The 17,912-nt window shown below is 27.0% G+C and overlaps 1 protein-coding gene and 1 long non-coding RNA gene across 3 annotated transcripts in view; one reads left to right on the forward strand and one right to left on the reverse strand.

Moving 5' to 3' along the window:
- Positions 1-11,372, forward strand: part of LOC112595250 (vesicular glutamate transporter 1-like) — a 79,138-nt gene extending 67,766 nt beyond the window's left edge. The window contains exons 6-14 of one of the 2 annotated variants that reach the window (XM_025340386.1): positions 2,006-2,086; positions 2,224-2,333; positions 3,004-3,121; positions 4,237-4,411; positions 4,699-4,985; positions 6,356-6,599; positions 7,388-7,515; positions 9,097-9,237; positions 10,365-10,571. In XM_025340386.1, the coding sequence (XP_025196171.1) occupies positions 2,006-2,086; positions 2,224-2,333; positions 3,004-3,121; positions 4,237-4,411; positions 4,699-4,985; positions 6,356-6,599; positions 7,388-7,515; positions 9,097-9,237; positions 10,365-10,571 (1,491 nt within the window). Of the gene's footprint in view, positions 1-2,005; positions 2,087-2,223; positions 2,334-3,003; positions 3,122-4,236; positions 4,412-4,698; positions 4,986-6,355; positions 6,600-7,387; positions 7,516-9,096; positions 9,238-10,364 lie in introns of both variants that reach the window. The other variant, XM_025340387.1, reaches the window with a different exon arrangement.
- LOC112595252 lies at positions 4,967-17,709 on the reverse strand. Its single transcript, XR_003114697.1, has 3 exons — positions 17,608-17,709; positions 17,496-17,528; positions 4,967-5,050 (listed from the first exon to the last, which is right to left on the reverse strand). It is a non-coding gene; the product is annotated as an uncharacterized LOC112595252 (long non-coding RNA).
- Between the last annotated feature and the right edge of the window lie 203 nt (positions 17,710-17,912).

Consider the following 17,912-nt stretch of genomic DNA (forward strand, 5'->3'; position numbering starts at 1 on the left):
GGCTCAAATGTCGACTACTACTGTCATCACGTACCGGTGCACAACACGGCGGGATAGCTGCTCACCAAACGGAATTCGTATTGTATAATATATTATACGTATGACAATCATGATGATATATACAATATATTCTAATATTATGTACCGCTGTCGGGTCCAAGTCATTGAGTATTGCATCGCCGTATGGTCAAGACGAAGACAATAATAATAATAACAATAATAATAATCATACGTTGATACATTTTGTTTAGTCATTATATTATATTATATTTACGATTAGAAATGCCGTCGTGAATATCCTTTGTAACTCGCGCGGTTTCCGGCACGTATAATTGAAAACATCACGCAAGACTACCCTCCCCATCACGACACTGCATTATCTAACCAACGATCGGTCTGTATGTGACATGGCTTTTACAGAACGTTACCAAATTTCCTTAGACGTTTTATAGATAGGTACCTACTGAGGTTGTGCGCCATCCAGACTTTAAGTTGGTACCTACATGATAATACGTAATAACAATATCATAGTTTATTTAGTCATCTTACCATGTCGTTTTACTTATTTTGCCATAAAAACAAGAGCGACTCTAACTTTTCAAGGAATTCGAAATCGAATCTAATATAACTTCTGCAATATTATAGCCTTTTTCAATAAAAAATAATCATAAATTTAGTTACCTCTGCTTTTAAACAACATGTAGCCACGAAAAAGTACGTTTTTTTAATCTAATTATTAGTTTTTATTAACTATTTCAAATAAGTGAGTAGTATTATCTTTTATCAACTGGATCCTTTCAAACTCGTTAATGCGCAGCTTTGATATTAATTACCATTTTGTTTTTATTCTTCGAAATTATTACTACTCGACATGACGTATTCGTTACAGAAAACTTCACTGGTTCTACCACTCGATATTGCTGCGTTAAAGAAATTTAAAATCTCGTCCAATTTCAGTATACAAAGCGATTATCTCATCACTAAATTGAGATTTTCTCGGAAAATAAGTTTTTTTTGAAAATATATTTTACACAATTAAAAGTCATTATTTTTAAACAGTAACTCAGCTTGTACACAAAGCGTACCTGGAACTTAGAAGATATATTATATTTAAATTTAACTTGTTTAAAACAGCTATAATATTCTTGATATACACTCCGTATAATAATGATTTGTTCAGTTCAGAGAGTGACGTTGATGATGCCATCGGAGTCAGAAGTTTTACGAAACTTTATTCTTCGACTTGACTTGATAGGTTTATCCGTTCGAACAACCGCGAATGAAAACTTCTGTGTTCGTACATCTCACAACGTGATTTCACATCATTTTTTACAGTTATGCGTTTTTGATAAGAAACTACGATTTAACTTTCCATACTCGTACAGTCGAGTCAAAATAGATCATTAACACAATATTACATTATGTTACTTACTTTGAATTGACGTGTAAACATATCTGTAGTTAATCATATACTATTCATGTGTTTATGAAATATCGTATTGTACATGTGATTTTATAATACTTAATAATATAAGCAAATGTGAATGAATTTATGAAAATAAATGAATTTAAGTTAATTAAGTCGACGTTAAAATGTTAAGCTTTACGTTATAGGTAACAAAAAAATATATTTAACTCTTAAAGCTTAAAATTATTACGGAGAATAATAACTTGACTCAGTTATAGAAATTAGTTTATTTTTTAAAAAATAAATTAATATTTATACGTGATCTATCATCCATATAGGTTAATTTTTTTAAACATTGAATTTATAATCATTGTATAATATATGCAATGATTAAATAAAAAATAATAATTAATTAAATTAGGTACATGTTTTATGCATAAACATGATTTCAATTTAACTGGAAAAAGCTAAGATCTAATTCGTTACAACGAATGCTTAAATTTAAGTTAAAAAGTTAAATAAAAAAAGCTGACTAAATTAATAGACTATATTTGAATAATATGATAGATTTTTAAAACTTTTAAATCTTTTGCATAGGACGATGATGTCGCTAGTCAAAATATCACCACAACTACAATACACACGCCTTTGGCCAACACACCGATTCACGAACGGCCGGTAAGTTTCTGTTGATATAATAAAATAATGAACATATTATAATAAAAAAATAAATATCAGCGTTGTGTCGTTTACTCAAAATAGATCGACAAATGTCAACCGTGCGCGTAAACAATAATTACATTTTATTTTTATAGATCAACTGGTCCCTTGGATCGTTTGTCGCCATCGAAATGTCATTCTTTTGTGGATATCTGATCACCCAAGTACCCGGTGGTTTTCTGGCGTCCATGTATCCGGCAAACAAGTATTCAGTTATATTATCTTTAAACGTTTAATAGTTGATAATAATTAATAATGTTTTCATCGGGTTACCAAATTACGACATTATATGTTCCATTTAAAGTTTTTATTTTCGAACTATTTCTTCAATCGCTTTATCATGACAAGCAGTATTGCAAGTGAAAATATTAAAATTTATAATTCATAATACATGACGTATTACTCTTATTTGATATCGTAATTATTGTTATTATAAACCGTACCATCACGATTATCGTAATTTTTAACTATACACGTCATCTAATAAACATGCAGGTTATAAATCTCAAAAATATCTTTTAAGTATAAAAAAACAATTTTTGAAAATATTTTCTTAAAACTAAACCACAATTTATTCTTCTCTGAGGTATTTTCTTAGAAAATATTGTCATTACCCCATTATACTGTTTCGCGTTATATGCAGAATATGATTTACTTATAACTTATAAGTACAGTAAAACTTTTAAATACCAGACACTCTCGATTGCAAATATTTTGTCTGCTATTCGAAAGTTTCCAGTTTTCCAAGAACTCAGTTTAAAGAGAATTTGTAGTTTGTTCCGAAAAATATAATATATAACAGTCATTCAGGATTATTCAATATAAGAGATTTCACATTACATTATTACATTTTAACATTTGAATCCATTTTTCAGAGTATTCGGGGTCGCTATTGCCATGTCGTCCTGTCTGAATCTGTTGGTGCCTTCGGCGACGGAGATCGAGAAATCCCTTTACGTTATAATCATCAGAATGTGTCAAGGACTGGTTGAGGTAATAATACAAAAATATATATATATATATCGTGTATTTTAATATAATAATATAACAAGATTCGAGACATTGCTCAAGCAGCGTTTTAAGACAAGTTTTAATCAAGCGTGTTTATAATACAATTTAAAATTTTCTGGCGCCATAATCGAAATGAGCAGTCCGAGCTGAACTAGACCACCGTATAATTTGGTTCAATTTTATAAAATAAAATTAAGTAACGGTTTGGTTCGGATCAAGTTGAGTAGATTTTAACATAAATTCAGTCTAGTCCTATCAAAAATATTTAGTTAAGCAGTTCGGTTCAATCTTAAATAAAATTGTTTTATTTGAATTGGATCTGGTCTGGTCCACGTATAAAATCGGTTCAGATAACGTCAATCAGCTATTGACACCTAACGATTGTTGCCAATTGTCACCAACAATCAATTTCAATACTCAATTTATTCTAATTTTCCACGTGACCGTGTGCCATAAATATTAACCATTGCGAAGTGATAATCAATACGGTGTATACTATATAATATATATGTATGGGACCAGATAAAAAAATAAAACTTAAAGTACATTTTAAAACTTAGCTCCTCTTCTGTTTAATTGGCAAATACGTAATACGTATACTATTCTATTAATTTTGCCCCGTCCGTAGTCTATAGGTAATTTTATTTTTAAAAAATTGTTTTTTTCATCTGATCGCTCTATTTTATTTTTTTAACACCTACCTATTTACTATAAAATCTAATTATTTGAAATTATAATTTCAAATCATTTGGTATGTTTCTTTATGATGAAAGTAATTTAAAATAAACTTAAACTTAAGTATAAATATTTGAATTAATTTTTAAAGGTAAAAATTACAAGTGTAAAATTTAAATAAATAAATACAAAAAATTATTAATATATTTTCTACGTATTTACTATCAAAAACATAACATTTAAATTCAAAAAATAAAATATAATTAGCATGTGTACTTCATGAGATACTTCTATGTGATACATAGGAGGCTAGATTATCTACTTTGATAGGTATATATTTTTTCCTCGCAAATACAAAATCTTCAAATCATCTCCCGGGTTCGTTATTAAATGATTCAGTAACTTTTGTGTAATGATCGCAGGGTGTCACGTATCCAGCTTGTCACGGAATCTGGAGACATTGGGCGCCGCCGTTGGAAAGATCGCGTCTGGCCACCATAGCCCTGTGCGGTTCGTACGCGGGCGTAGTGGTCGGCATGCCGCTGTCCGGTACTCTGATCGACTGGTTCAGCTGGGAGGCACCGTTTTACGTATACGGTAACCCTATACTTTTTACGATGAAGGCTGTAAATTTGACAAGTGCATTTAAAAAAAAAAAAAAATAGTGGTATACACACTAACATAGTATTATGTGAAAAAAAATGTACACAAATTAAATTGTAGTTGCTTGAAAGATAATTTCAATAAACAGTACATTTCTATCCGGGCCATCTTAAAAAAGATAATGAATTTTTGTGATAAATTGTTATTGCGTTATTCGTCTCGTATAATATTGAAAAATATATCTAATATTCATTAATGTACCGTATTTCTATACACTATAGGAGTTTTGGGATTGATATGGTATGTGTTCTGGCTGTGGCTGTGCTTCGAGAAGCCGAGTCTCCATCCCACCATATCGGCCAGAGAGTTAAACTACATCGAATCGTCGTTGGGTGCCGCCAAACAGTCAGCAGCACCGACAATCCTCAACACGCCTTGGAAAGAATTTTTCACCTCCATGCCCGTGTACGCTATTATAGTCGCTAACTTTTGTCGGTCTTGGAACTTTTACCTCCTGGTGCTGTTCCAGGCGTCGTATCTGCACTCGTTCAACTTCGAAGTGTCTGCAGTGAGTTATGCACATTATTATGTCATACATTATGTACAGAGTGATTCATCAAGCATACTCGCCACCTAATATTTTTAATAATACAATTATTCAAAATCCGAAATGTGTAATTTTTAAAAAATTTAAAAATTATTTATTTTCATTTTCGAGATTTTTTTTTTGTACTATTTAAGTCTTAAAGAGTGTTTGGTGGACATACAGCCTTTTGTTTTTCAAATGAGAATTCGCCTTTTTAAATGCAAATTATTTAACAGATAATTTTTGTAAAAATATTGACATATTAAAATCAAAATTCAAACAAGTTGTTTTTGATTCAGAACGGAATGATGACTGTATTGATTTTATTATGTTTTTTTTTATTTTTAAGTCTGAAGACACTTTTTTAGTAGAAACAGTACTCTAATCATTATTTTCGAAGAAATTTTCTGTTTCAAAATTCGATCTAGTTTGTGCTTTCAGGAGATAAACACTTTAATCTCCTAGTACTTTTTAAAACAATCAGGAAATAGAGATTGGAAATACAAAACTTTACTAACATTTTAATATTATTATTAAAATAAGTAATTATTTTAAAACTTTAATTGCTAAACATGTAGAACTCCGCTAAGAAATATTTTTAACAGCATTTTTTCGACTTATTCACGTGTTAATTTACTTTTTCTTTTTAAATACGTAAGTTTTACTGACATACGTTCTTGTGCATTTTGGATTTGCGAGTTTTTAATGTTTTTAATTTTTGTGGTTTTATTTCTTTGGCAAAAATACAAAATATTACCATTACGTTTTGAATTGTGCAATATATAGAGTAGAGATAGCTCTGTAACGACGTTAGAGAATATTTTAAAACGTTCAGAATTAATTATTATTATTAATGTGAAACGTAAAAAAAAAAGTAATATGTATTCATATACATATACTGTATAAGTATATTGTATATTCGTAATACTCTTAAATTCATTTCGTATTTTTGTGTCATTCTGATTGTAACGAAGTAATAGAAGTATTTATTTTTTTTTTTTTTTTAATTTCCTCCCACAAATGTGTTTTCTTCTAAATATACTTTCTTACTTATTATTGAATTATTTAATATTTTAATCAGAAATTGGTGATATTTTTGTGTTTCGTTATTGACATAATTTGTTAGGCTCTCAAGATAATATCATCAATATATGAATGATAGATTGATTTGAATACTGGTTATATTATAGTTATATCGAAGTAGCCGTATTTACTTTTAGAAAGAGAAATAGCTACAATAAAATTCATTTTTTTTGTTGAATTTTTGACAATCATGAATAATTTTTTAATGATTGTTTTTACTACAACATCCGAGCTATAGACAAATAATTTACGTATTATTACTATTGCAGACTGGTTACATCGGAGCTCTACCTCATCTGCTGATGACCATAGTGGTGCCACTCGGAGGTCTACTGGCCGATCACATACGGAAAAACGGTATCCTATCCACGACTGCTGTCAGGAAGATTTTTAACTGCGGTGGTTTCGGCATGGAAGCCACATTTTTCCTCGTTTTGGCCAACGCACGCACACCACTCATGGCCACAATTGCCTTGACATGCGGTGTGGCGTTCAGCGGGTTCGCCATTTCTGGTAAGTTCAGCCTATCCATCCCATTCCGTTTCTATAGAATCCAACCCAAACTATAACAGTCTATGGAGAAAGCACAGTTAGAACAATCGATGTACAATACATTGACAGATTAACATCGACTGATATAAGGACAGCTTAAATTTTTAGGTATAGGTTCCAATCTACAATATTTCAAAGATTTTTTTTTTATTAATTTAAGGACCTATTTCAATTCAATTCTAGACTCAAATTCTTGGTTTAATATTACGTTCATCACTCATTTCAAGTCAATCAAAATGATATGAATATATGGCGTGTAATTGCTAAAAAACTAATCTGTGGGATTTGAACTTGACATATTATTTTAACCTTTAAAAAAGTTTTTAAATCATCAACAAATTTAATACCGAAACTAATTTTAATACTATTTATTTTACTGAATTATTAATTATATTTTACGTTTGATATTATGTTTAGCAATAAATTAACAGTTTTTGGAATGTTAAAAATCGGTATTGTTTTAATCAAACTGACTTTTAAGTTAACTTTTTGGTATTTAAATGAATGCCCAAAAAAGATTTTATGGTTTTTTTGGACGATTAGGCTTATAAATACCATTTATTTATTTAATAAGCAATAATTAATAACATGTATTTAAATATCAATTTTTTTATCCATATATGAAAGCATTCATTCAATATTTTTGAAACAGATCACGGTTTATTATACAATCAAAAATGTTTTAATATGATGAAAACTAAGAACTTTTCACATAATATTATGCATGTTATTATTATTTTAACGTACAGGATTCAACGTAAACCATTTGGACATTGCGCCGAGATACGCCAGTATACTGATGGGTATATCTAACGGAATCGGAACGATAGCCGGACTCCTGTGTCCGATCGCGATCAACATCATAATCAGACATAAGGCACGTATAATATAATATATATAATTATCAAACTTTGGTATTTATAGTATTTTCACAACCATTATCCATATCACCAAACCGTAACAAAATATAACAGTGATGAGCAAATATACACATAATTATAGATGTACAAATAATTATTATTTTTATAAAATACTATTATTTTTTTTATGTTCACCAGATGTATATTTTATATTATATAAAATATAATATTATTATGAATACAAAATTTAGAATTTTGTTATTTTTTTTTTTTAACTTTCAAGTACACATTTGTACGTATTTTATATTATATATAAAAAGTCAAAAGTCATACTTGAATATTTTCAATTCTTTTAGTAATTTAATAACTAAATCTTGATTATGTTCTTGACGCAGTCACCGTGATAAACCGTTTTTATTTAATATATTATGTGTTCACCAATTTAGCGAACATTGAATTTCTCGGCCAAATTAAATCGAAATAAATTTAATTTTTTTACAAGCTAATGGTATATAAATACACATTTCTAGATAAATTTAAAAATTTTTATCATTCTGGTATGCGCAATAAAAATATTATTTTTTTTTTTGAATAACAACACCTATTTTGAAGACCATATTCGGATAGGCCTAATTTTTTTAAGTAATTTTGATATATCAACTATGGTTCTAAATTAAATATTAACTAAATAAAAGCTATTTCCTTTTTAATAAATAAACACATTTTTACGGTTAATTTAAGTGCATAAAATCACTTATAATTATTTATTATGGGTTAATTCTTGAATGTTTTTACTTTTTATATTTTATATATGTTATAAATAAGATTTATTTTATATGAGTATACATATCGTACATTTGTGTATTAAATATTATTTATAACAGTTATTTTATTAAATAAATTGCTCAAAGTTTCCTCCATTATTTTTTATGCGTAATTGAAATCGTTGTAGATATTCTCTATTGGTTGCTGACATTATTTGACTTTAAATTATGTTATTACACAATACATGCAACCACGATTTTTTTTTTTTTTTAATTTGCAAGACTAACTGGTAGATCTTTCTAAACTATCATTTTTAAATTCTCCATAAAAAAAAAAAATCAAATGGAAGTAATATCTGGTGATCTTGCTGATCGTTAAATGGGTCTTATTTATAATACGTACATAAAAAAAAAAAATACGTAAAAACATTTAAAAATTAACCAATCATAAATAATTATAAATGATTTTATGCACTTAAATGAATCTTAAAAATTTATTTATTTAATAAAAAAGAAATGGTTTTTATTCAATCAATCTTTAATATAAAACCATCATAATTACTTCAAAAAAATAGCCCTATCCGAATATGAAGTTCAAAATAGATATTGTTATTAAAAAAAAATTATTTTTATTGCGCATGCGCATACCAAAATGATCACAATTTTGAAATTTATCTATAAATGTGTATTTATACACCACTAATTTGTAAAAAAATTCGATTTATTCCAATTTGATCCAGTTGAGAAATCAATGCTCCCTAAATTGATGAACACGCGCCGTATATTATAACTGCAATAATTTTCTCACCGTGATTGATTTTTAAATTGTTATAGACAAGGCAGAGCTGGAGTGAGGTCTTCATACTAGCAGCTGTCATTCACTACATTGGAGTGATATTTTATGGTATATTCGCCTCGGGAGAACTACAACCATGGGCCGAACCCAAGGTTGAAGAAGATCAACAAATGGATGAGGTATGTTTGGCCTTGGTATAGGCATATTATATCGCCAAAATAATTTATTTTAAACATTTATTATTTTCAGAAAAAAATAATTTTAAGATTCTCAAATCATAATTTTGGTGAAATAATAACACAAGATATAATATCATTTAAATAAAATGTTTTTGACATTTCATTTTTTTTAAGTTTTTGCCATTTTATTACTAAATAACAAAATGGTTAAACTGATATGGTTAATGCACTAACACATAACTATTTCATACGTAGTTAACTAAAGTAGCCTAAGCAACTATCATAGAATTACTTTGAATTACTTTAGTTAATAAATAAATAATTAAAATAGGTATCAGTATAAAATAAAATATAAATAATAAAATAAGTCATGCCATCTAGTAAACATTTTTTTCCTTAAAGAGGTAGGCCAGTTTTACTTTAAAAATAAATATTATATTATACTGAAATGTTTTTTGATTTTTCTAACTGCTATGGTGCTATATTTCTCATATTATTATGATATATTATTATTGCTGTTATTGATTAGTAAATCGATGAATTATAGCTGTACCACAGCAAATATGAATTTATTCTACACTGTTATAAAATAAAATACATTTATACAACTAATAAAGACATAAAAATGTTTATAGGATTAAGTGATTCTCGTAATCAAATCACTTGCAAAGATGCCACTAAAAAAAAAAAAAAAAATTGATGAGAATAGGCAAATTAATCTATTTTTTTAATTTTTACTCTAAAAGTTTAGCTAATGATGTTGGAAAAAAAATACACGTATTTGACTAATATATTTAAACCAACGATGAAACGATGACATAATAAGAGAACATTTCTTATGACGCCGTAGAAAATTTATATTTTGAACATATAATTCAATTTATAACTTTAAACGTTAACTTAACGATATAATTTTCTTTGGTAAAGACAAAATATTGAAAATCCTTAGACTAGCTTTGACTAACAACGCGCGTACATTACAATTATAAAATTAAATATACGTTAGCAAGAATATTTAATATTTTTACAAGTATTCTGACGGCTTGGGACATTTCAAACGTGTCGACTCCAAGGAAAAAAAAAGTATACATAAATAATACTATATTAATACAAAAATTTCACAACAGGTGAATGTCGATAAGAAGAATAAGCTATCGTCGTACGGTTCGGTCGAACAGTCGTCGGGCAAAGGATTCGTGAACGCTGGCCTGAACATCAAGAGCAACGGCGGTGATACCGAACCTGCGCCGCCAACCGACAACCCGACAAATCCGTTTCTGGCCAAGCCCGCCGCTGCCACCGCCGCCACTAATCCATTCGTTACATCCGAATAATAACTTTAATACCTATTTATTTTGTTATAACAATATTAATCGGTGTATCTAACGGATAATTCGAGTTCGGATCGCACTGTCATAACGTCGATTATTATTATTTCACGAATATTACATTATACAGGCCGGTATTTCGCGAGCAATAATAACCGTTAATTGCGTAGTCTCAATTGTGTTTTTCTCTCGTGTAGTTGTTTTGTAGATATTAAATTAATAAATTTTAGGTAGACAATAATATTACAATCGATTTTGTCTCAATCATTCTTAGGTAATAATTATTAGTAATTATCATTATAATAATTATTATTATTATTATATTATAGTATTATCGTACTCACTCATCTTCGCATCTAAATTGTATTGAATTATAATACGACCTAGAACACGAATTTCGCGTTTATTGATAAAATGTAGCGTAAATCGTAATAAATATGCATTTATCGATGTTCCCTTATTTATTATCTTAATAATATAAAATACTGTCAATTTCTTTTTATACAATATCGAATAATAGATATTGTCTTGTAACGGATGTTAAAATAAATATAAAATTATATAATAATGTTTCATAAAGCTTTGTCGGCTCGAAAGCCCTCAGCCATAAAATTATAACAATAATATTTAATATTTTGATATATTTCATAATTTTATGTAGGTAGAAACTCAAAATTGTATTCGAAATTATGGAACTTACGTATAACCCGGTACCCGGTTTCCCGCTATTTTCGAAAAATGTTTAACTAAAAAATATCAATATCAAGATTACGTAAATAAAATATAATATTAATTATGAACTAAAAATTGAATAACATTAGGTACTTCAGTCGAATATTTAAAATCTAAAATCAACTTTATTTTGAAGAAAAAAATGCAGTGCCAATTAAGTTTTATTAATAAAAATAATGGTTTACACACTATTGTGTCGTCGGTAATTATATAATTAATGTTGTTGATTTGTTCACAACATTTCTTGGAAAAATTATTTGTTTCCTAGTTGGATGCAACTGTAACGTTTAAATGTTCTAAAAATGTTGCCAGTAGTGTAATTGATTATCATTTGACCATTATAACCGCACGTCAACAGAATATTTTTTAATTTTATGATAATATCTATCCGGTTACATAATATGATATTATAAAAAATTAATCACGACTTTCAGTCAATTAAAACATCGGGGTTTTAACACTCGCATTAAATCATGAACAACATGTAAAAACCCTTTAAACATATTGTCAATTCTACTGATGGTATATCGTGTAATCCATTTAACTCAAAACGCACTCACTATTTAAAAAATCATAAATGTTTTAAAAAATAATTTTACATAATTTAATATAATATAATTTTATTATTGCTATGATATTACTACATAATAATATTAAGTACTACTTTAAACCCTGGAAATACGTAAGTACTATAATTTCATAAATTACGATGACGATGATCGCATAATATTGTATACTGTCAATTTATATTAAATTTATATCATGTAATAATAGATACTATTCCATAATGAATGTTAAATAATAATATTATGTATTAATATTTTAATAAGCTTCGTCGGCTCAAATTCGCTCGACTGTGTTTTTTCATATAATAATTATAGGTAGGTACTAGGTGTTACAATTATACCTATAGGCTTAGATTAAGTTAGACTTACTCACTTATAATGCACGTTTTTTCTTCTATTCTCGACCAGGATCGAACGTACATTAAAATGTGATCAGTAGTAACAATCTCAATGCATATACGCATAAAAGTTAGGTAGGTGATATATCAAACCGTCATCTTCAATTTATAAGCTGAGATTTTTCTCCACCCACGCGTCGTGATTGTTGTCTAGCACGATGTTTAACTGACACTCGTCGTGTGATTCATAATAAGTAGTTATATGATATTATTGTAAAATTGTGCAAGGTAAAACGGTTTATATAGATTATAGAAGACGACGCGGTTGAGATAATAATATAAAATCCCTTGTCTAATGCTGACCAATGATTAATGTGGCATTAGAGTAAGTGTTATGAATTTTTTAACGCGTAAATTATTAAACTATTTAAATACAAAATATTTTAATTTATAATATGTATAGGTACTATAATATAGTTATATTATTATGTCCATTACATATTTCGTATGTGATGAGAGCCTTTTCGAAATTCGTCCTACTGTGATACAATATGATAACATATTGTAATATTACGCATGACGCACGCGAACCATAGCTAAAACGGGAGCGAGTGCGCTATATATTTTCGTTGTTTCAATAAAACTGAGATGTTGAACTTAGAATACAAGGATAATATAATACCCCTATGTACGACGGATAACAGAACAAAAATATAATGTTCTATTAACCCATTCCCCCTAATAAACTCGACAGTCCTACGTGTTGGGATGAAGTCGAACATCACAACAATTTCTTTTTTTCAAGTATCAAAATTTTTTATTCATCCGTACAATTCTTTCTATTTCTGTTAGTTTGATTTAAAATCGCGTAAATTATAAGACAATTTTAAGAAATTTTTGGAATAATGTCAATTAAAATGTCATACTATGAAATACGATTCTGTTGATTTCTTCGCCGAATATTAATTATTATATTATTTCGTAAACAAATTCACTAAAATATTTGAATATAATTCCCTCAAACGACTGATAAGTTATTCTAAAAAATATTTTGTTTAGGTCCGTCATACACAACACAAATATACTGCATTCTTCAGATTTCACATTTTCCATCGATGAAAACTATTAGAAAACGATTGATCACACAAACATATACTATAGTTATACATCATATATGATTATTGTTCATCGTCATACAAAATTTACACGCTTTAAAAACTATAAAGATAGTTTCCGTAAAAGTTAAAAAAATAATATTAAAGTTTTTCTCGTTGCCCGATCTCAAGTAAAAAGAAAAATTCTCAACTTTTTTAGAACAGTTCAGCTATATACCGCGAGTATAAAAATATATTAAAAGCGAAATATGATGCGCTAAGCAGACATTGTCTTTAAAACAGTTTTCTTTTAAAATACTCATAGACGAATTACACCATCACTCTAATACTCTATAATAGATCATATTTCCGTGCTTGGTTAATTCTTCTCTAGTATATTTTAGTGTAAAAATGTGCGGTTAATACTTTTCATGTTCACGATCATAGTGTAATAATATTTTAAAAATAGCTGGTATAAAAAACCATCGAACATTTTAAATATCTCTATGGTCATTAGCTTTTAAATACCTAAAATTAAAATAATATTGTCAGTTTTTTACTTCAAACAGATAATCTTCATTAATATTGTAATGTACGCATAATCAATTACGATTAGTAATAAATACAGTTCCGGCATAAAAGTATCTACTAGTGAAAACATTTAAATGCAGATGTCACTCGATTTAACTAATTTTTACCATTTATTAACGTACATTTTCTGATCTTAAATAACTAAATTCACCTCTATTGTTTTAATTTTACGAAAACTCATATATTTAAAATCTTACCAATATTATGCTTGTTATAGATATACGTATTTATATTTATTATTATATATTATTATTAATATGATATTAATTGTTTATTAAATGAATATTTGTAATTATTTTATAATGTATTAATAATATTATGTATTTATATATTATATTTATTTAAAACGGTTAAGAATTAATATTAATAATATACGATTAAGACATGAGATAACTATTTTGGTAGTTATCTCAAGGCTGACACGACAATAAATTAGAATAAGCTAGGTGTTAAGGAATTTGTTTTTGTTTGTTATTTTAATTTTTTTCAGTTTTTAGACAGCCAATTGTATTGGTTTTGTGTTTTATTAATTGTTTTTATTTGTTGATTGGTTAGGTATTGTATTTTATTTTGTTATGCTTTTCGGTTCAAACAGTGTTAGGTTACACATTATATATTTCTCTCATGAATCTAAACACAATGATATGCCTTAATTCTGACAATAATAATTTGATAATAAAATAATAATAATTAAACGGACGAATTTAAATAGCACTCGTTATATACACAAAACACAAAAATGACGTCAAAGTCACCCACGAAAGATGGAAAAAAATTATAATAAATTACCACAATAAATATTAATACGCACTAAAGAAAAAATTAATAATATTTTCACCCTGCACTAGTTACTCGAAAAGCACACACGAATAAGATACGTGAATAATAACAATGAACAAAAATATATGATAATTTGTTATGTAATATTATAATATGATAGGCGTAATTTTTTGTTATGTATTTAATATAGGTACCTATTTAAGTGTAAATAATTATAAAATAATGTAATGTTTTAAAAATTTTAAGTCAGTTATATTATATTGTATAAGAACACTATTCGAGTTTAGAAAATAACTATAAGTTAACCTGTAAGTATAATAATATAAAAATTATAATTGTATTTTAGGCTAATCACAATAATTCTCGTTATTGCTTGAAGTAAACTTTGAAGTAGATGTTCCATAAGATAATTATTGGTTTTCTATAAATTGTTTCGCAACAACAGTTTTTATCTAATAGTTGTTAAAATTCAAAATAGTTTGTATTTATTGCACCAAAAACCGCATAATAGGATAAAGTATTATGGTTAACGACTTATTTTTCGTTCTAGGCTTAATATTAACAATTAAAATAATATTTTAAAACAATGATGTTATTTTAATAGTACCTATAATACGATGATCGTAAGAAAATTCTTTTTAAAATAAAAATTTCACAACAGTTAAACGTATACATATTATTTTATATATAGGTTCGTAAATTAACGGAGCCTTACTTAATTCCGTAACGCAAAATAAGTGCACGTTGAAATCCGTTATTTATTCTCCAACGTCGGAAATACTAATATTTCGTACCCATACGCTTACACAGTTGCGCTGTGCTCATTACTCAAGTGCAGCAGACTATAATTTGTATGGTATCATCTCCAGCTGATAGAAATTGAAATTTTTCATTTTCCAAATTTCACCTACTTACCTATCAAACTTTAGATTAAATAGCGATTTTTTTTTTTTTTTTTTTTTTTTTTTTTTAAGCAACGAGAATCTCTGCACTTCACTCCTCACGTCATTTGAAATTACCACTCCAGTACCAAAAATGTATAATATATATCATCTTACTATTTTACAACCAATAAATAATATTAGTTACTTTGTGATAATATATGTCTTTTTGTTATTCTACGTTGGTGCAATAATTATTACGGATATCGCGATAAAAAACTGATCGAGAAAAAATACAAATACATTTTACTGAACTCCTAATCATTAGAGACAATTATTCGTTAATTCGACTCCGATAAGTTTTGTTTTACTTATCATTCTAATATATATATTATCGTTATTGGTATAAATATAACATGTTACCCATAGATAATACAAAATAATATAAAATATATTATTATTCGTTCTGTTTTTAGCTGTCCAAACAGTATGATCATGTAGTTTACGAATTGAATATATTTGTATACGTTTTAAATGATTAAGGCGTTTTAATTTACCATTCCATTATTATTGTGCTTAAAAAAAAAAAATTAAAAAAAAAATTTATGAAACAATTATTATTATATTGTACACACATATACAATTTAATAAGTATTTATGTAAAAGTTTCGTTATATATACTTAGTACCTACCTAAAATATTTTACCACTCTTCCACTTAACCAAATATACATTCAATATAATTTTAAATGTATTTTAGCATTTTGAGAATATTATGTACTAATCTATTGTTCTTTGATCTTGATAATAAAATGGTCACTATATTAAATTGTTGTTAACCTTTCCCCTTTTGTTGGCGGCTAATACTCGTTTACACACCATTATATTGTAATAGTTTATTATAGATTCCATTATTATATAAATTATAAATACTTAAAAAATTGTATCCATCGTAATATTGTATTATTATTGATTTTATAATTCGATCAATTTATTCTAGTGTTATAAATTATACGTTTTCAGTCATATTTATTAAATTTAAAAATAAATTTAAGAAATGTCATTAATGATGTATAACTCATTCACATTTTTAGTCATGTGTAATATTTTAAACATTTTGATTCATCATAATAAAACATTAAACAATTTCGATTTAAAATTTTATTTTATTTTTTTGTTTTGTTTCCCGTATTAATATAATATTTCAGATGTTTATATAATATTACATTGCATCAATAACGACTTTTATCAAAAGATTTTACGATTATACATGTAAAGATATGCACAGCCGAGTCGTCGAGGCTATTAATACGAAGGGTAAAGTCGAATTGCACACAAGGCAAACCATTACAATATCGGAGTTACACTAAGGCTTAAAAATAAAAAAGGTAATATTTGAATTGCTCTCATTCTGATAATTTCATAACATTTATTTATTAACAAATACCGGTAAATTATTTAAGGAATAATTTATATTTTTAATATAATTACACATCGTACGATTAGACTATATTTTAAAAATATAATATTAAAACACTTGTTATTTTTTTCAAACGAATTTTTACTTAGTTATTTTATGATATTGATATAGACACCAATATTTTTGGACGTGTGATTAAAAATGTTTTATTAAATTTTACAGTAAAAAACTCGCATTTATTAGAAGTAATTTGACTAAAAATGGTAATCGAAGATCATAATATTATAGTGAATGGATTTATAATTTATAAATTATATAAAATTATATTATTAAGTACAATTCCCTTATTATTAGTTTTTAACTCGAGTGCAATTTAATCGTGTAATAAGAAGTAAAAATAATACAATTTGACGGTTTCAAATGAGTAATCAGATTGATAATCGATATTAATATTGCATACCGGGTGATTATTTTTATACTTGTATTATTGCTGTTAATAATTTGTGTGATAAAAATATTCTGTACTTACTGCGTAAATGCACGTTCATGCGTTCTCGAATACCTAAATAACAAAAAATTAGTACATTAATTATGTTATTCTTTTTAGTTATTATACTTTAAACTTTAAAGAATAAATTTACCTAAAACGAAATGCTACAAAATGTATATTAATTATCTTAAATCTTGATAATCAAATGTTATACATGAAATGAAATACAATTGAATTCGAAAAAACAAGGCAATCGAATTATATCGATAAGAATTTACTAAAAATATTAAAATAATTACAGTGTTGATAAGTTAGATAAACCTAAACTATTTAATTTTTATAAACTGAACGTTTGTCCGTGAATATATTATTTTTTTTTCATCTATTGCTAATCATTTGGTTATATTCTTTTATCTGTACAACTTTAATATGGTCGATAGCTATTTTAATAATTAA

Source organism: Melanaphis sacchari, unplaced genomic scaffold, assembly GCF_002803265.2.
Source record: "Melanaphis sacchari strain LSU unplaced genomic scaffold, SCAv2.0 Contig261_pilon_pilon, whole genome shotgun sequence".
Taxonomy (NCBI): domain Eukaryota; kingdom Metazoa; phylum Arthropoda; class Insecta; order Hemiptera; family Aphididae; genus Melanaphis; species Melanaphis sacchari.